A 17,245-nucleotide genomic window follows, 5' to 3' on the forward strand; every position below is an offset into this window, starting at 1 on the left:
GTGGATCCTGAGGGGTGCCTAACACCTTCCCCTTGGGATAATTTCAAGCTCTTACCCTATCTCTGGTTACTCAAATCAAACTCTCTTGGTGTCCTAATGCACCCTAATCATTAGGTGGCGACTCTTCAAATTCAAACCCAATTCCCAAAAGGGAATGAGTTGTCCTCCCAAATGTCATAAACCCGATTTCGCTCGAGAAAAAGGGGGCGCGACACTTATTACAAGCTTAATATTGAAATTTCTCTTCTTTTTGATAAAAAGACATCCATTAAAAAGAAAAATTCATTTCAATAATTAGTGTGGAACATAACAAGCGTATTTTACTAAGCCAAAGATACTGTTCAAAACTAAAAGGGTACTTCTAATTACTCTTCTTTTCCTAAAACATGCAGCGCCTTCTCCCTCCCCCACTCCAGAGAAAGAAAAGTTTAAATTCAAATCGAGAATTATTTCTTTCAAGGTAAAAGACTATTTTTGCATGACAGTAAAATTACTCTTCAAAATTGAATGGGATAAGTTTTAATTTTTTTCTTCCCCTGAAGTTTGTAGTATCTTCTCTCAACTCCCAATCCAAAGAAAGAAAAGTATCAAATTTACTTCAAGAATGAATTCTTCCAACGTAAAAGAACTACTTTTTGAAGATAATCTTCAAACCATCAAAGACTAAATAGAAAAATACGGGATGAAAGAAGAAAGCTTACAAGAAACAACGATCGAAATGGGAAAATTCACAAAAGTGCAAAGATAAGATCAGGAAGCGCGAGGAGCGAAAAGGTGAAAAGTGGGAAATTGATCGACGACAGAGCTTTTCCGATATTACTAATACTGAATTTGCAATAAAGTGGGTGTTAACCTTTTGATATAGAGAAGTTGCATCTTGGTGCCAAGTTTCTCAATGAGCTGTCTGCCTGGTCCGATAAGAACAAGAAGAGTGAAAAGCTGAGAAGCCAAAGAAGAGCTTGTACAGAGCGGTGATTGGCAGGTTTTGCAAACTGGTCGATATGGGAAATTTTATTTTGAGTCTCGTACAACCAACAAAAGTTTTATGAGGGCTCCTTCTATAGTTGACAAGTGGAATTGTGGGTCCACGCATCACTGGTTCGCTTCCAGCCTAAATCCTCTTCCCTTTCCTTGACTGTTTGCACATAAACCACCTCCACCCATTAACGACGACTCCCTCTTTCCCTCTTATTACATGTCTCACCAAGTATAGTAAGTTCCTGCTAACATGTGGAAGATGAGTCTCACACCCACTCAACTTGGAAAAAAAGGAAAAAGAACTCTTAGATTACCTTTTAGCTTTTTTGTCTTCTTTCTCTTTCGTCCTCTCCCATCCTCTTCAACTGCTTCTTTTCTACTATTATTTACTTTATTTTTCTTCATATTTATGGCTTTTTCTAATCTTCAAAAATAATAATACCAATATTATATGATCCAATGACTCAATATGCAACCCCAAAATTATAAAAAAGAAAAATATAAAATATAAAACAACCACCATTGCAATTGTGCCGCCTTGATGTGACTATAGGGTAATTTTTGTTGAGGCATAATGATGGTGGTTCCTTAGCAATAAGTTAGTTTTGGGTGTTTTGATGAAATAGAGAGGTGGTGAAAATGAGGATCCTTGTGTATTTTTACTGTGTATGGAACGATAGAGAGCTATTAGTATTATACAGGCGGTGCAGGTGGTATTTGGACGGTGAACGGGGTGGGGCGAAGGGATGGTTTTGTGGGCTAATGTCTATGGGTGCAAGGTGTAGAAATAAAATAAAAATAAAAAAATGGTAAAGAATAGAGGAGATGGAGTGATGGACCGAAGGGTTTGGTGGGTGAAATTGTTTGGATTTGCGGGGACCACAGTCCACTTGTCATATAATAAGTCCCTCATACAAATATTACGTGTCATAGTTCACACAGAATAAAATTTCTCGATTGATATAATCCAACAACAATAAAAAAAAATTGGATGGAAAGACAATATTGCCCTTGAAATTCCAGGCATACATGTTGTCCAGGTGTCTGCTAGATAGAAAAATTAAATAGGAGAAAATAAGTATGCTGGAAAAAGAATTTCAAAGAACAAAAATATGAAGGGTTTTGGGTCATAGGGCGAGTATATTGGGTCGGGGCAGTAATTAGAGGGAAAATGTCTGGGTGGGGTGAGTTTAATTTCGTCCAATAGGAAGTCACCATATTAAAAATAATTAAAAAATAAAAAATAAAATATTCTGTTAGTTTGAATGGCATAAATGAGCCAGAAAGGTAAACAGAGGGGTATTTTTAGTAAAATAGGTAAATAAAGGGTATATTTAGACTTTTTCAGATAGTTCAGGGACGCCTTTTCCCTTTTTTTTAACTTTTTGCTCATTACGGCTATTTTTCGGCCCCGACTTTTTTTAAAGGACACATAACGTGAGACCCGGCCCGCGTATAATTGACCCAGCCTTTTATTTCCGCTGTCCCCTCCAAAACCCTAGTCGCCCTCTCTAAATCTTCGGAAAGAGCAGAAACAGCCAAACAAAAATGGTGAAGAAAAGCAAGAGTAAGTAATTGAACCTCCATTCCGTTAAATTTTTATTCAGTTATCAGCTAGTCGCAAAACTTTTTTGCAGATTATATTGACAAATATGTAAATGTTTTGCAGAGAGTAAGAGCAAGAGGGTGTCATTGAAGAAGAAGCATAAAATTATAAGGAAAGTGAAGGAGCATCATAAGAAGAAGTCCAAAGAGGCTAAGAAGCTGGGCCTTAATAAGAAATCTAAGGTAGAGAAGGACCCAGGAATTCCCAATGACTGGCCTTTTAAGGAACAGGAACTTAAGGCTCTCGAGGCTCGTCGAGCTCGTGCTCTCGAGGAATTGGAGCAGAAGAAAGCTGCCCGTAAAGAGAGGGTATTCACTTTTCTTGAGTTTAGTTGTTTTCGTGTTTTGCTTGCTTGGCCGGATTGTATGTTACTTGGACTTTATATTGCATCTTGAGGCTTTGCATCGGGTTAATTTTATGAAAAAAGATAATCTTTGTGCTACGTTATAATATTTGATTGATTGTCGATGCTTGAGGTGAAATGTTAAATGAATTTTATGGAAATAGTGCTGTGCTTCTGTGAGTAGTTGATATTTGCAGGCAGCTCTTGATTCTGATATGAAAAATATCTTGGTTTTAAGAATTCTATACTTGATTCAAAGAAAATATAAGGAAATTTGGACCTGTCTAGAAATTTCAAAAAAAAAATTGAGATAAAAATCTAATGGTATGAATTATGTGAATTCTTTGGATCATAGAGTAGAAGCCCCCCCACCCCCCACCCCACAGCACCACCACAAAAAAAAAGTAAATAAAAGGAATGGTAGAAGGAACTAAGGAGGAAAAGAATATATCTCACTAATTTTCGGGTAAGATTTACTTTTCTGCATGCTCAGGGAGTGGCATACTGATTTTAAAAAGAGTGGAGTCAATGACTTAAGCTTCTTTATGAAGGGCTTTTAAAAGGTTTAGGTTGCTACTCCATATCTCAGCCTTGAAGCAGGCAGACAGACCAACTCCCATCTCAACGGTGGGAAAACTCGTGTCTCCTTTTTTATATAGGTTTTCTTGCTATTGGGTTTTCGCTTTCCTACATTTTTTTGCAGGTGATATTTTGTCCACATGTTTACCTTTCATGACATTGTTGTTTTCCAGGCAAAGAAGAGAAAGCTTGGGCTGCTTGAAGATGATGATGATAAGTCCACACCGGCAGATATGACTTCAACAAAACAAAATAATTTTGAAGAGGGAAGGCCAAATGATGGCTCAACTTCTTTTGTTAAACATCGAGGTATGCCGAATCTTTCTATATATGTTTGTTATTAGTTGGTTGGCTACGGACATGGGAGTGTGATTAAAGGTTTTACTCCTTTTTTCTTTCTTTGAGCTTGATGCTTGCTTGATTGATACAGATAACTCTGAAAGGGCTTTCTACAAGGAGTTGGTCAAAGTGATTGATGCTTCGGATGTCATTTTGGAAGTGCTTGATGCTCGAGATCCTCTTGGTACCCGCTGTCTGGACATGGAAAAGATGGTGATAAGAGCAGGACCCGATAAACATCTTGTGTTACTCCTCAATAAAATTGGTATCTTTTAGTTCTATCATTGTTTGCATTATCCTGTGTCTGCTTGAGTTTTTGTTTACGGTATTATACTGATCACAGATAGGTACTGTGGGGACCATGTGTTTTTGACATCATTCTGAAAGTAAAGGGTTATCGGTTGGAGTTTAATCATTAGAAGCACAAAGAAGTGGACATTGGTTATATATATATATATATATGTAAAATGATATCCATATCTAAAATAATATATGTGTATGTGTCTCTACTTTGGCCTTTTGATATAGGTCACTATGGTCGGTTATTTTGGCTCTGTAAATGTTGCGTCAGAGTCTTAGATTAATGATGGTTCATACAATGCCCAACAGAGAAGCTTCGAAGGGGTACTTTTACATGCTTATTTGGATGGGATTTTTTACCTCTTGACTATTTTCTTCAGATCTCATTCCTCGGGAAGCTGCGGAAAAGTGGCTAAAGTATCTAAGAGAGGAATTACCAACGGTTGCTTTCAAGTGTAGCACCCAAGAACAGAAGTCAAACTTGGGCTGGAAGCCTTCCTCAAAGGCTGGTAAGAGTAAGACTAGCAATCTTCTGCAGACCAGTGATTGCCTTGGAGCTGAGACACTGATAAAATTACTGAAGAATTACTCGCGAAGCCATGAGGTACTTCCAGGATCATCTTTATGGCGTTTTCTCTCTAGTTTGTGTTGCAGTTGAGTTCTGGAGTATGCCTCGGAACTTTAACTTGTATACTTTTTGCACAAGGTGCAAGTAACAAATGCATTAAATTGTTTTCTCACACATTCGGTTAATTTCATTTGGATATTACATGAATGCTTTTGGTTCGCTGTTAACTTCCGTTCTATTCTCTTTGAAGACTTTTCAAACCTAATTCTCCATCCTCTCTTACACTCTGGACATTTTCAAGTCTCTTATGTCTATCAGTTGTTTGCATGTGTTGGGTGTCTCTGAATGTGTTATAAAGAGAACTTTGCTTCTAACCATCAAGATGAACAAGGAGACATTGAAATTTGTTATCAGCATCAAGAAGTTGTTTGAGCTTCTGTGGCAAAGTCACTTGCACTTTACATTGTCTTTCCAACCTTGAATTTATCGTTTGATAAAACCTTGAACTCGTCGTATGTGCAGTGCATTTAGATGGGTACACCACGAAATATTATACTTATCCACTATCGGTATGGGTCCTATCTAAGGTAAACTTATGTTTTTGGATGCAAGAGATGAAAGGTTTTGGAGGAATATAGTAAGATGAGGAAATTTAAAGTACTTCATAGACCTTCGGTTTGTGTGGAGTAAATTAACCAGCCTATTCAGTTGCCTAGTTTCATGCTATTTAATTTTGCAGTTTGCTTGAGTTATTGTGTTGGTTTCCCACTAATGGTAATCCCTTGCAGATCAAGAAATCAATCACTGTAGGAGTCATTGGTCTACCAAATGTTGGTAAAAGTAGCCTGATTAACAGCTTGAAGAGATCTCATGTAGTCAACGTAGGTGCTACTCCAGGATTAACAAGATCCTTGCAAGAAGTCCAGTTAGATAAGAATGTTAAGTTGCTGGACTGCCCTGGGGTTGTGATGCTTAGGTCTGCATCTGAGGATGATGCATCTATTGCTCTTCGAAACTGCAAGAGGATAGAGAAGTTAGACGACCCGGTTGGTCCTGGTAATTGGATTTTCTTTCACATTTTTTTTGTGCTTCTGATTCTACTCTTTCAATAGTATTTACGTATCTGAAACGATTTAATAAAATGGTATTGATGTATCTGACTGTTAGTACTATGGGTTTACAGTAAAGGAGATTCTCAAACTTTGTCCAGAAAGAATGTTGGTTACAATATACAAGGTTCCTACCTTTGATTCAGTGGATGACTTCCTTCAGAAAGTTGCTACAGTTAGGGGTAGGCTTAAAAAGGGAGGAATTGTTGATGTTGATGCTGCAGCAAGGATCGTTCTGCACGACTGGAATGAGGGTATGTATGAATACTGTCAAGTTTCCTTTGAAACAATTTGAACTTCCAATATATGAGCGCATTTCACGCTCATAGATGAAAGCACCGTATTATTACAATCTGATGTCCCATGACACATTCCAGGGAAAATTCCATACTACACCTTGCCCCCAACCAGGAATGAGGGGGAGCATTCTGAGGCCACGATAGTTTCAGAACTTGGAAAAGAATTCAATATCGATGAAGTTTATGGAAGTGAATCCTCAATTATTGGAAGCCTGAAATCTGTCAATGATTTCAACCCAGTTGAAGTTCCATCAAATCACCCCGTTAACTTTGATGAGAACATGCTAGAGGTAAGTTATTTCCCCTATATGCTTCTGCAAATACTATTTGTATTTCATTCCTGTGTATGCTGTAATTGCTGTTCCCTTGACCATTTCTGAACTTCAAATATTATCAATTTAAGATGAAATGCTCCTAATTTTGTGATCTGAAGGCTGCATGAACTAATAAGTCTTTTTGTGTTTGAATTTTTTCCTAAGAACTATGATTACAGTTTATCTTTGAGTGTTTTTCTTTCAAAATTTCAGAAGAGCAGCTTTGGGTCCGTGTTCAAATTATCATATAAAGTTATCAATGCCATTTTCACCCTGCATTCTCCATTTATGATTTGTCACATCTATAGTCAACTTTATATTTTCAAAAGAAAAGAAGAATCTGACTAATGTTGCCTATTTGCATTTCAGGACCATTTGCAGCAGCCATTGGCTGAAAATGATAATTCTATAGACAACCCTGTTAGTGAGAACGGAGATGAGCCAATGGATTCAGGAGAAGGTGATGCAGTCCAGACGAGGGGCAAAAGTGCCAGTAGTAGACAAAATGAGAAGTTATACGCTGAGGAAGGCATGTTGAACACTAAACAGAGAAAAGCTGAGAAGAAAAGGAGGAAGAAAGACAAGCCCTCAACTGCCAGTGATATGATGGATGATGATTATGACTTTAAGGTAGATTATGTCAAGAAGGATTCTGCCATGGATGATGCCGAGGACACTGAAACAACTGATGGAAGTAAGAATAACAGATTTGAGCTACCATCCGGGGTTGACTTGGATAATGAATGAACCCTTATAGGACCATCTTAAAAATCTATTTTTGTGGTTTTTAAATTAGTTTGTCCTGTAAAAATTTTGATACCAGAGACCATCTTCATTTAAGTTGCTAAATTGAGGCAATTATATATCACGGGAGAGGCATTTTTGTTAATTACATTTTGTTCTTGTTCCTAAGCAACTTTATCACTTGTGACCAGAAAAGATAACGAGAAGGAAAAGGAATTATGTAGCTAAGGTTATTCGAGGGCTGTGGAATTCAATTTTACTTTAGATCTGAAAATAATACGTAAGACCAATTTAGAAATCACAGCATTAGTTTCTTTCATCTGTAGGTTAAAGAACGTCTTGATTTGATGATAGCTTTTATCTATAATACAAATTTCTATAGCAGTAAATCAGGTCTAGTGACTTCAGGTTACACAACTGACACTAACAATGTAAGCAATGAAGCCTTGTTAAAAATCCGATGAGAAAAGGTATAATATTAATGGTGAAATAACAGTCTCTCAAGAAAATTTTCTTTGCTCTTCTACAAGTATCATATTGTTTCATTGAATATATAATCTAAACTAGGGTCTAGGTATAACAAGATTACATCACGAGGATAAACATAAACGAATAACAGAAACATCAGTCTCCGTTTGACAGCCCTAGCTTAGAGTCCTTGCTTCCACCTTCTGAATCAATCTTAGCAGGTTGGGAATTTATGCTTGTTTGTGGACTAGTTGCCGAAGTAACACCAGTACCAGCTGTCGATGTATCTGCCGCAAACGAGTTGGGAATAAGTCCCTGTGTATCCATAGTTTCACGTGCTGCTTTCTCTTTGGCTTGTTTTGCTCTTTCAAGAACCTCCTCCTGTTTTGCACAAACCTTTAAGGTTAGACATTTCTACTAAAGTTGTGGATAAACTTCATCCACTATTTGTTCTGGATGGACAACTCTAGACAACCAGGAACTATGAACAAGAATTTTCATAGTCATGATGCTTAGCCTGTGGATTACATAGTTCAACATTTTCCTGTACTGTATAAGGGAGTCATGGCTTCTCAAGAGACAAGAAACTGCTTCCGCAATTCATAATCTCAGGGGAGCTCAATTGCATACAAGCTCAAGTGGTTCTAGCAAAGCTTCTTCCGGTAAAGATACATAAAAGCGTTCACGAAATTTTTTACATTCATCTAGCACTTTAGTTGATTGAGGTTTAATTATATTAGTTGAAGACATAATTAACTAAATAAAAGAAGTGTGCACTCTCTAACAACTTAAGATTTTAGATGAGACGATCACACATTTCAACATGGTGTGAGAGCAAGCAGAACTCCTGGGTTCGAGTCTCACCATCACCATTATTAGAAAAGAATTTTCACATACTTGTCTCATGAATAATCAAGGCCGCACATGAAGCGTGGTGAAAACATAATTAAGTAAATAAAAAAGGCACAATAGCCTAAACGGCACTTCTTGTTCTAGTTTGTCATCCCGGTCCCCGTACTTACAATTTTACCAAGTGAACACTTACACTCGTTCAAACCTTGTATAATAAATGCTTATGACTAGAGGCTGAGGGTACGTGTAATGCAATCTCCTACACGTAGGACTCCATGTCATTACTAGTGCCACATAGGAAAATCAACTATTGAAAAATAGGATTGACCACCCAAACCTACTATTTCCCGTCATTTTACACTTTATCGATTATTCCACGTCATTATTTATTTTCTCAGAAAATATTTTTAATTTTTTTTTGAAGACAAATCCCAAATGCCTCAATAAACCACCTCATAGCCACCATTACAACTTCTTTCTTTATCTGACCATCGTGAACTATTCCCTAACCACCAACCAAGATCGTCCTTTCAAAATCTCACCCGACAGAATCCTTTTTCATCCGTAAGACCATCCTCACACATTGACTTCTCACGACTGTTCTACAATTACTAGTACCCACACAAAAAAGAAAAAAGAGAAATTCAACCGCCACAAAATTTTCTTCAGTGTAACCAAACAACCGGATCACCACCTTCCTCTAAAAACCACCACCCAAAAGCACCATTAAATACCCATCTTGTCATTATTTCCTTTAAAAAAAAAAAAAGAACCCCAAACGGAACCCATTATCCCAAAATTACCTGAAGAACCGATTAATTGAAATTTTGTTGCCTCCGCCATTTTTTCTAATAAAGAACTGATTAATTGGTTTTGAGTTAATATAAAAAAAGTGCTTTTTATAAGTTAAGTTGGGAGAAATCAATTGGGTTTTGATTAAACAGAAAAAGAAACAAGAAACGTAAAAGATTCTTTTGTTAAAAAATAGGATATTTCTGCCTGATTTTGTGATTTTGAAGGCTCATCCATTGTTTATAGTGGTGTGGAGGGGAAAAGAGGGAGGGGGAAAGAGGGATTGGGGCCAAGAAGAAAGGTGGGAGAAACTGAGAAAGAGAAGAAAATTGGTTTTTTGGGGGGGGGGGGTCGATTAACTTATTAACTTTACTTTTCTCTGTTTTTAATCAAAATCACTAGTATCACTCTCTTTAAATGCCACATAATTAAGCTCGGTCAATGGCCAGAGGGATTATAAAAATTGGTTTTGAAGAAGTTGAGGTGTCTGGATGAAAATCCGTAAAGTGTAAGGATCGGGATGTCAAAACAATACAAGTACGAGTGTCTATTAGGCTATTCTGCCAAATAAAAAATGAGTTCTAGTGGAGAAAACGAAAGGAGAATACATGTTCGGAGTTGTTCAACAGCATAGAGATGAAAGTGAAGCATCAAATCGTATACGTTGCCCATAAGCTGCAGCAGTCCCATAGTTAACAGGGGAGACCAAGAAAAGTACGATGCTTCTGCAGCAAGATCTGCTCGAATAACAAGCAGGAACAAATTTTGCATTGAACCCTCTCCTATCAAGTCCTCTGGTTGTTTGAATTACGGAAAAGCTAGAGCTTTTCTAAAGAATTGGAAGGAAGTCATTATGACACACAATTTTAGTGACTATATCTTGAAAAACCTAATTATGAATAGACCAAAAGGAAACATTGGGCTGTCTTTTCAGGTTATGCTAAATTTCAGCTTTATCTAATCTTTAACACGTTTCCTAGGCAGTGTTGGTTAAGCCATTATGCCACTATTAAATGTCATTGAACAAGGCCTCCGAAAGTAAACTAAAACCAATATCTCATAACATTCATGTTAGCTTATAGCTTCTAGTTTTCCTACTTGAACTACTTAGTACCTGAAAGTCTTGAACTTGCTTTTGTTGCTCTGCTTGCAATCTGCCAACTGTACTTAAGAACTCCCCAACTATAGACTCTATGCGCTCAGTAACTGCTTCCGCCAGAGCTTTTCCTAAGAAGAATGCATCAAGGATATTCTTACTCTCATTTTCACCTGCAAAAGAGATGTTTTTAGCCAAATGGTTCAAGAGTGAAAGATATGCAGGAATCTAGAGGAGACTGTGATGAAACAACAAAATTAGTTAAAAATTACTGTTGAAATCCAAAAGCAAACCCCATAGACTCCTCCCTCCCCACCCACCCAAGACAAAAGCAAGTGGAAAAAGAAAGTTAAGAGTCTTAAGACACACCAAAAAGAATGGGAAGAACTGAAGAAAGGTGTATTCACAATCTCACGCTACAAACCAAGTTTCTTTTAAACACCTACAAATCAACAACAACAACAACAACCACCCAGTAAAAATTCCACAAGTGAGGTCTGGGGAGGGTAGAGTGTACACAGACCTTACCCCTACCCCGGAGGGATGGAGAGGCTGTTTCTGAAAGACCCTCGGCTCAAGAAGAGGAAAGTAAACAATAGACAATAGACACTAGATCAGTGACAGCAACACAGAAGCCAGAAAAATAAAATAATATCAGCATCGTAAGAAATAGAAACTAAATGTAAAAACAATAACAATAACCAGTACTAATGCCATAGAAAATAGTGTGGAAGCTACACAAACCACTAACAACCCAAGGCGAAACATTAACAGCCTAGTCCCGCCCTCGGAAACAACGTAGAAAAATGCTCGACTCCCTCCTAATTACCTCTCCTCATACCTGCCAATGTCAACCGCTCACACCTCCTAACCGGGGCATCTATACTTCTCATCCGCACGTGCCCGAACCATCTAAGCCTCGCTTCCCGCTCTTGTCGTCCATGGGAGCCACGCCCACCTTCTCCCTAATATCTTCATTCCTAATCTTATCCAGCCTAGTGTGTCCGCACATCCATCTCAATATCCTTATTTCTGCCACTTTCATCTTCTGAGTATAAGAATTCTTGGCTACCCAACATTCCGCCCCATGGCTGGTCTAACCACCGCTCTATAGAACTTGCCTTTAGGTTTCGGTGGCACTTTCTTGTTACACAGAACTACAGATGCTAACCTTTATTTCATCCACCCCACTCCTATACGGTGCTTGACATCCTCGTCAATCTCCCCACCCCCTGGATAATTGACCCAAGGTACTAGAAACTTCCTCTCTTGGGGATGATTTGTGAGTCAAGCCTCACGTCCATGTACGCATCCCCTGATGCATCACTGAACTTACACTCCAGATATTCTGTCTTAGTCCTACTCAACTTGAAACCTTTAGACTCTAGGGTCTGTCTCCAAACCTCTAGCTTCTCATTAACGCCGCCTCGCGTCTCATCAATCAGAACTATATCATCAACGAACAACATACACCGTGGCACCTCCCCTTGAATATGGTGTGTTAGTACATCCATCGCCAAGGCAAATAAGAACGGGCTGCATACAGGCCCTTGGTGCAATAGGAACTAGTTAACAAAAGATAGGGCATGGTAATGATACAGACCAAAGGCTTTGACTTAGCTAAAATATATCTTATGACTAGGCAGGAAATCCTTTAATTCCTCCAATCATCCTTTGCTAAACAATATTTTCCAGCAAACAAGTAGTACAACACAACACCAAGCTACTTCTGAGGACGAAGGATATGGCCAAATTCGAGTAACAGGTGATTTTCCCGCTGAAAATAAAAAAGTTATACTGAAATAGCAGAGAAGATATGACAACAAACGATCATCATGAAACAATTCATGTTAGCCAAGACAGTTTCCAAAAGCAGAAACCATGAGTCACCTGACGAATATGGAGTATGGACACACAAGTTAAGTTTTATGAACTTGCACCGTAAAATATCTTTATATAACTAAATCATTATCATACTTCATAAGCATCAAACTCCTAACCTGATAAAAATGGTAAGTAATCTGTCAAAACTACACCGAGAGTGTAAAGAATCTTTACATTTATATACCTTAAATCCTTCTTTTATTCTTTTTCCTCTTCTTCTTACTCTCCAGGATCAATAGTGATTCCTACTTACTCCTTGTAATTCTAACCCCCGACTGACCAATTAATAGACAGTTTGCAAAAGGGGAAACCATAAAATTGTTATCATGGATATCACAGAAACAAAAGACGGAACCAAGATTTCAAGTCAGTACGTCACTAATACCAAATCAACAATTGTATAAATCAGTAAGTGGGCAATACCACAAACACTTAGTGGGTGACAGTAACTTAGTATGAATATAAGAACTATACCCACGGCCAAGATAGATCGGGAAAAGGGATTGGACATACCAGGAGCAGGGCCACCAGGAGTTGAGCTGCAATTACAAGTGAAAGAGTGTGCTTTTGCCGAGGTGGTGAGCTTAGAGAAAGGATGGGTAGTTGGAAAAAGAAGAGCAGAGGAATTCCAACGTAGGAGCCGAGGAGGTTTAGATTGAGTAGGAGGAGAATAAAGTAGTGAGGAAGATGAGGATGCTGTAACTAATCCACTCATATTTCCTCTTTTCTTGGAAGCTTTCACTTCCGGATTGATTCTCCTACTTTCTGGTGCTCTACTGTTTTATTTCTATAACTTCCAAAATTCTCTTTTTCTTTTTCCTGGAAGATGGAATTTATTGGGAAGAAAGATTAGGTGAAATTAACTTATTTTTCTCAATTAAAATTTAGATATTGAGGAAATATATAGAAAGCATTCTTTTCTTTGTCTTTTTAAGATGCTAGTATTATTTGGAAAGATTCGAACAAAATTTGTTTTATCACAGTTTTTTCAGACGTTTTAATAACATTTGAGCTAAAAAGTACTTTTCATGTAGGTCTATTTATGTAAATTAATTATAGAATGTCTGTGATTTACAGTACTTTTAGATAGCTTCTAAATATATACTACTTATAAATTTTAATTTTGGATTTATGGAGTACGTTTAAAGTTAAAATATTGTATAAAGTTCGATATGAATTACACCATTTTAGAATTTCAAACTTCAAAGTATGAGGTTAAGTCATTTTTTCTATTTTTACCTTTCTGGACAGGAATTTGAAAAAATCCCATATATAGAACTAAAATGAAGACCAGAATAAATCATCAATGCTTATAGTACGTGAAGGTCTTTCACAAAATATGTACGAAGGATTGGGTATAGGTGTTCGTAACACGCAGCGAAAGACAATAATAATCCTAGGAAGATCTTTTCATGTTTAAGATTTATTTACATGTCAAAGATCAGATCTGAGACGTACCTGGTGAAGAGAGTCGTGTTTCAAAAAAATTTCGATAGTGCGAAGACTCTATGTGTATCCACACCGAGACCGACCCTTACTATCAACCCTTTGATCAATGAAACCCGAGAACAAATTGAATAAAAATTACTATGCTGAAATTTTCTCAAAACCTTCAGCTAATAACTAGAAAAATATTACCCTTCGTTTGCGGCTCTCGTTTGCGGCTCTTTCAAGAGAATTGTCTCAGATCCACATTATTATTTTTTATGTGTATATATATATATAATAAATCACCAACTCTTTCCCTATTTGGTTAGGGAAAACCAAAGGCAGTGATTTACAAGACCAATTCTTAAGTGGACCTTTTCATAAGTTGTTTACTTGAAAACATAAATCCTATTCTCAATAGGATGAGGCGGCAGACGAGTCCGGTAAGGACTTCTATGACAATCCAATTTGGATCTTAACGAACGAATCTTTGATAATATTTATATATATCTTTATATAAATAAATATTAATTATAAGCACCAAATATATATATCACATATACATATTTCAAACCAAAAGATATAATTTAATTTTCTATTCCAAATAGAAAACTTCAATTTGTTCACAATATTAATTATATCATCTATGCTAGAAAAGAATATAATAATATTTTATTTGGACTGATAATTTATTTATTTGACTAATTAAATTCTTTAATTTAATTATGAAATACTAAAGTAATTAATCCTTTAGCAAAGATCAGAACACTCGTTAGTGTGCGACTCCATAGGTTCAATACTAAGCCGGTAGTGAATTGATTACATCAATATACTAATCAAGGGTGGCGTCTAGCAACACTTCTCAACGACCGAATAGCATGAAGTATACAATTTACTCTCAAGAACCAGTAGAAGAATAATGTAGTAATTCCTTCTGTCCTTATAGCTCTTGATCACCCTAGGATATGGTTCAACTGTCAAATCCTAATAGGCGACCAACTATGCGTACATGTCAAATATAATCGACCATTGAATGACCTAAGAAACTCATTTCTTCTTTCATTCAATTGTCCTGGCCAAGGTCTTAATTTGGTCGTTTATAATTCATGACAACATGGAGCTTAAACTCATTACCAAGAGTTGACAGATTCCATCTAATCAATCACTATTCTACAAGCATTTAATTGTACCCAATATCCTTTCAACTATCTCCCTAGGGCCATAGGTGTCTGGTATCAAAGCACAATAAATAACTTATCAATTACTATGACGATCTCAGGTCAAAGGAAATGGTTACATCTCATTCTTCAAGAGAATATCCTATTGACAGATTATGGTAATTCTAACCATTAGGAATTATCCAATGAGTCGGTTCAATGATCATATCTCTATATGCATCATCTATCTATGTAGTTTAGTTAATGAGATCAACTAATCTTTATCCCATAAAGACGATCACATAAATATTGATCTAACCGGATTACTAATGTCCAAATTAATAATCCTACGATCAAGAACAAATTTAGATTAAATTATAAGAAACTTTACTCTCATTATCATGATCTCCATCACAATGTCAAGTCTCAAAATTTAATCAAGGACCTTATCAAATTAATCAAGCAATTAATAACAATGATAAAAGAATATCAAATGCCATATATATTTTATATCAAATAACGTTCACAATATGTTCAAATCATCAAATATGATATTGGATCTAGGGCATATCTACTATATCCCTAACAATCTCCCACTTGCACTAGAGCCAATCGCTCTTGTACTTCATTCCCAATTTCCACTTGTGCTTGTCAAACTCCTTTGCGCCAAGAGCATTAGTTAATGGGTCTGCAACATTTTCCTTTCCATCAATCTTTGAATCTCGACGTCTACACGTTCAATGATCTCTCTTATCAAGTGATACCTTCGCAGAACGTGTTTGGATTTTTGGTGTGATCTTGGTTCTTTTGCTTGAGGAATGACTCCAGTATTGTCACACAACAGGGGAACCGCACCTTCTATTGAAGGAACCACACCAAGTTCAGTTAAGAACTTTTTCATCCATACAGCTTCCTTAGCAGCTTCACTAGCTGCTATATATTCTGCTTCAGTCACTGAATCAACTACTGTAGCTTGTTTGGAACTTTTCCAACTCACCGCACCACCATTTAAGGTGAATACATAACCAGAAATAAATTTGCTATCATCCCTATCTGAAGAGAAACTTGCATCAGTATAACCTTCAAGTTTCAACTCAAAATCTCCATAGATGAGGAATTGGTCTTTAGTCCTTCTTAAGTACTTAAGAATGGTCTTCACTACCTTCCAATGTTCCTTACCAGGATTTTCCTGATATCGGCTAGTCACTCCAAGTGCATAAGCCACATCAGGACGTGTACATGTCATGGTATGCATGATAGCTCCCACTGCACTAGCGTATGAGATCCTACTCATGCGTTCTCTCTTCAGGTGTTTTAGGACAATCCTCCCTACTGAGAGTAATTCCAGTGCCTATCGGTAGATAGTCTATTTTGGAATTATCCATGTTATACCTCTTTAAGATGGTATCAATGTACAAAGACTGGGAAAGTCCAAGCAACTTCCTAGATCCATCTCTATAGATCTTTATTCCTAATATATAAGCTGCTTCTCCCAAGTCTTTCATGGAGAACTGTTCAGATAGCCAAATATTGGTACTTTGCAATGCTAGTATGTCATTCTCTATGAGCAATATATCATCAACATACAACACTAAGAATATAATTGTGCTCCCACTAACCTTTTTGTACACACAAGGTTCTTATTCGCATCTAACAAAATTGAACTTTTCAATTGTCTTGTTAAAGCGAATATTCCAACTTCGAGAAGCTTGCTTTAGTCCATAAATGGATCTTTGTAGCTGCAAATTTTATTATGATCAGACGAAGATGTGAAACCTTCAGATTGTGTCATGTCCACATCCTCTTCTAGCTCACCATTAAGGAAAGCTGTTTTCACATCCATTTGCCATATTTCATAATTATAGTATGCTGCTACAGCAAGCAAAATCCGAATAGATTTGAGCATTGCCACAGGAGAGAACGTCTCGTCGTAGTCGACTCCTTCTTTTTGGCGATATCTCTTGGTAACAAGACGCGCTTTGTAGGTCTCCACCTTTCCGTCTGCTCCAATCTTTTTCTTAAAAATCCATTTACAACCTATATGTTTTATATCCTTTGAAGGTTCAACTAAAGTCCATACTTTATTTTCCTTCATGGATTCCATTTTGGATTCCATGGCATTTTGCCACTTCTCATAATCGGAACTTTGTATAGCCTCTTCATAGGTCTTAGGGTTATCATCATTATGATCAACCTCATTTGATATATCATCTTGTACCAATAAATTTAATCTAGTTGGTACATGACGTTCTCGTGTAGATCTTCTAAGAGATACTTGTACAACCTGTTCACCTTATGCTGGATTTGGTTGTTGTTCAATTTGGTTTGGAACTGATTCATTAACCTGTTCTTGAACTTCATTTAGTTCTTGAACTTCAACTGTTGAAGA

At 37.0% G+C, this 17,245-nt stretch overlaps 2 protein-coding genes across 2 annotated transcripts; one reads left to right on the forward strand and one right to left on the reverse strand.

Moving 5' to 3' along the window:
* Positions 1-2,422: 2,422 nt before the first annotated feature.
* Positions 2,423-7,324, forward strand: LOC104236425 (guanine nucleotide-binding protein-like NSN1). Its single transcript, XM_009790342.2, has 9 exons — positions 2,423-2,545; positions 2,648-2,892; positions 3,680-3,815; positions 3,937-4,110; positions 4,526-4,749; positions 5,502-5,769; positions 5,897-6,076; positions 6,200-6,411; positions 6,805-7,324. Exons 1-9 carry the CDS (start codon positions 2,527-2,529, stop codon positions 7,180-7,182), a joined length of 1,836 nt encoding a protein of 611 aa, XP_009788644.1. The 5' UTR covers positions 2,423-2,526; the 3' UTR covers positions 7,183-7,324.
* A 287-nt stretch (positions 7,325-7,611) lies between these two features.
* On the reverse strand, positions 7,612-13,174 carry LOC104236426 (uncharacterized protein At4g13200, chloroplastic). The gene is made up of 3 exons (XM_009790343.2): positions 12,785-13,174; positions 10,406-10,560; positions 7,612-8,028 (listed from the first exon to the last, which is right to left on the reverse strand). The coding sequence occupies exons 1-3, from the start codon at positions 12,984-12,986 to the stop codon at positions 7,804-7,806; spliced, it is 582 nt and encodes a 193-aa protein (XP_009788645.1). The 5' UTR covers positions 12,987-13,174; the 3' UTR covers positions 7,612-7,803.
* Between the last annotated feature and the right edge of the window lie 4,071 nt (positions 13,175-17,245).

This window comes from Nicotiana sylvestris, chromosome 9 (assembly GCF_000393655.2).
Source record: "Nicotiana sylvestris chromosome 9, ASM39365v2, whole genome shotgun sequence".
In the NCBI taxonomy this organism is placed as follows: Eukaryota; Viridiplantae; Streptophyta; class Magnoliopsida; order Solanales; family Solanaceae; genus Nicotiana; species Nicotiana sylvestris.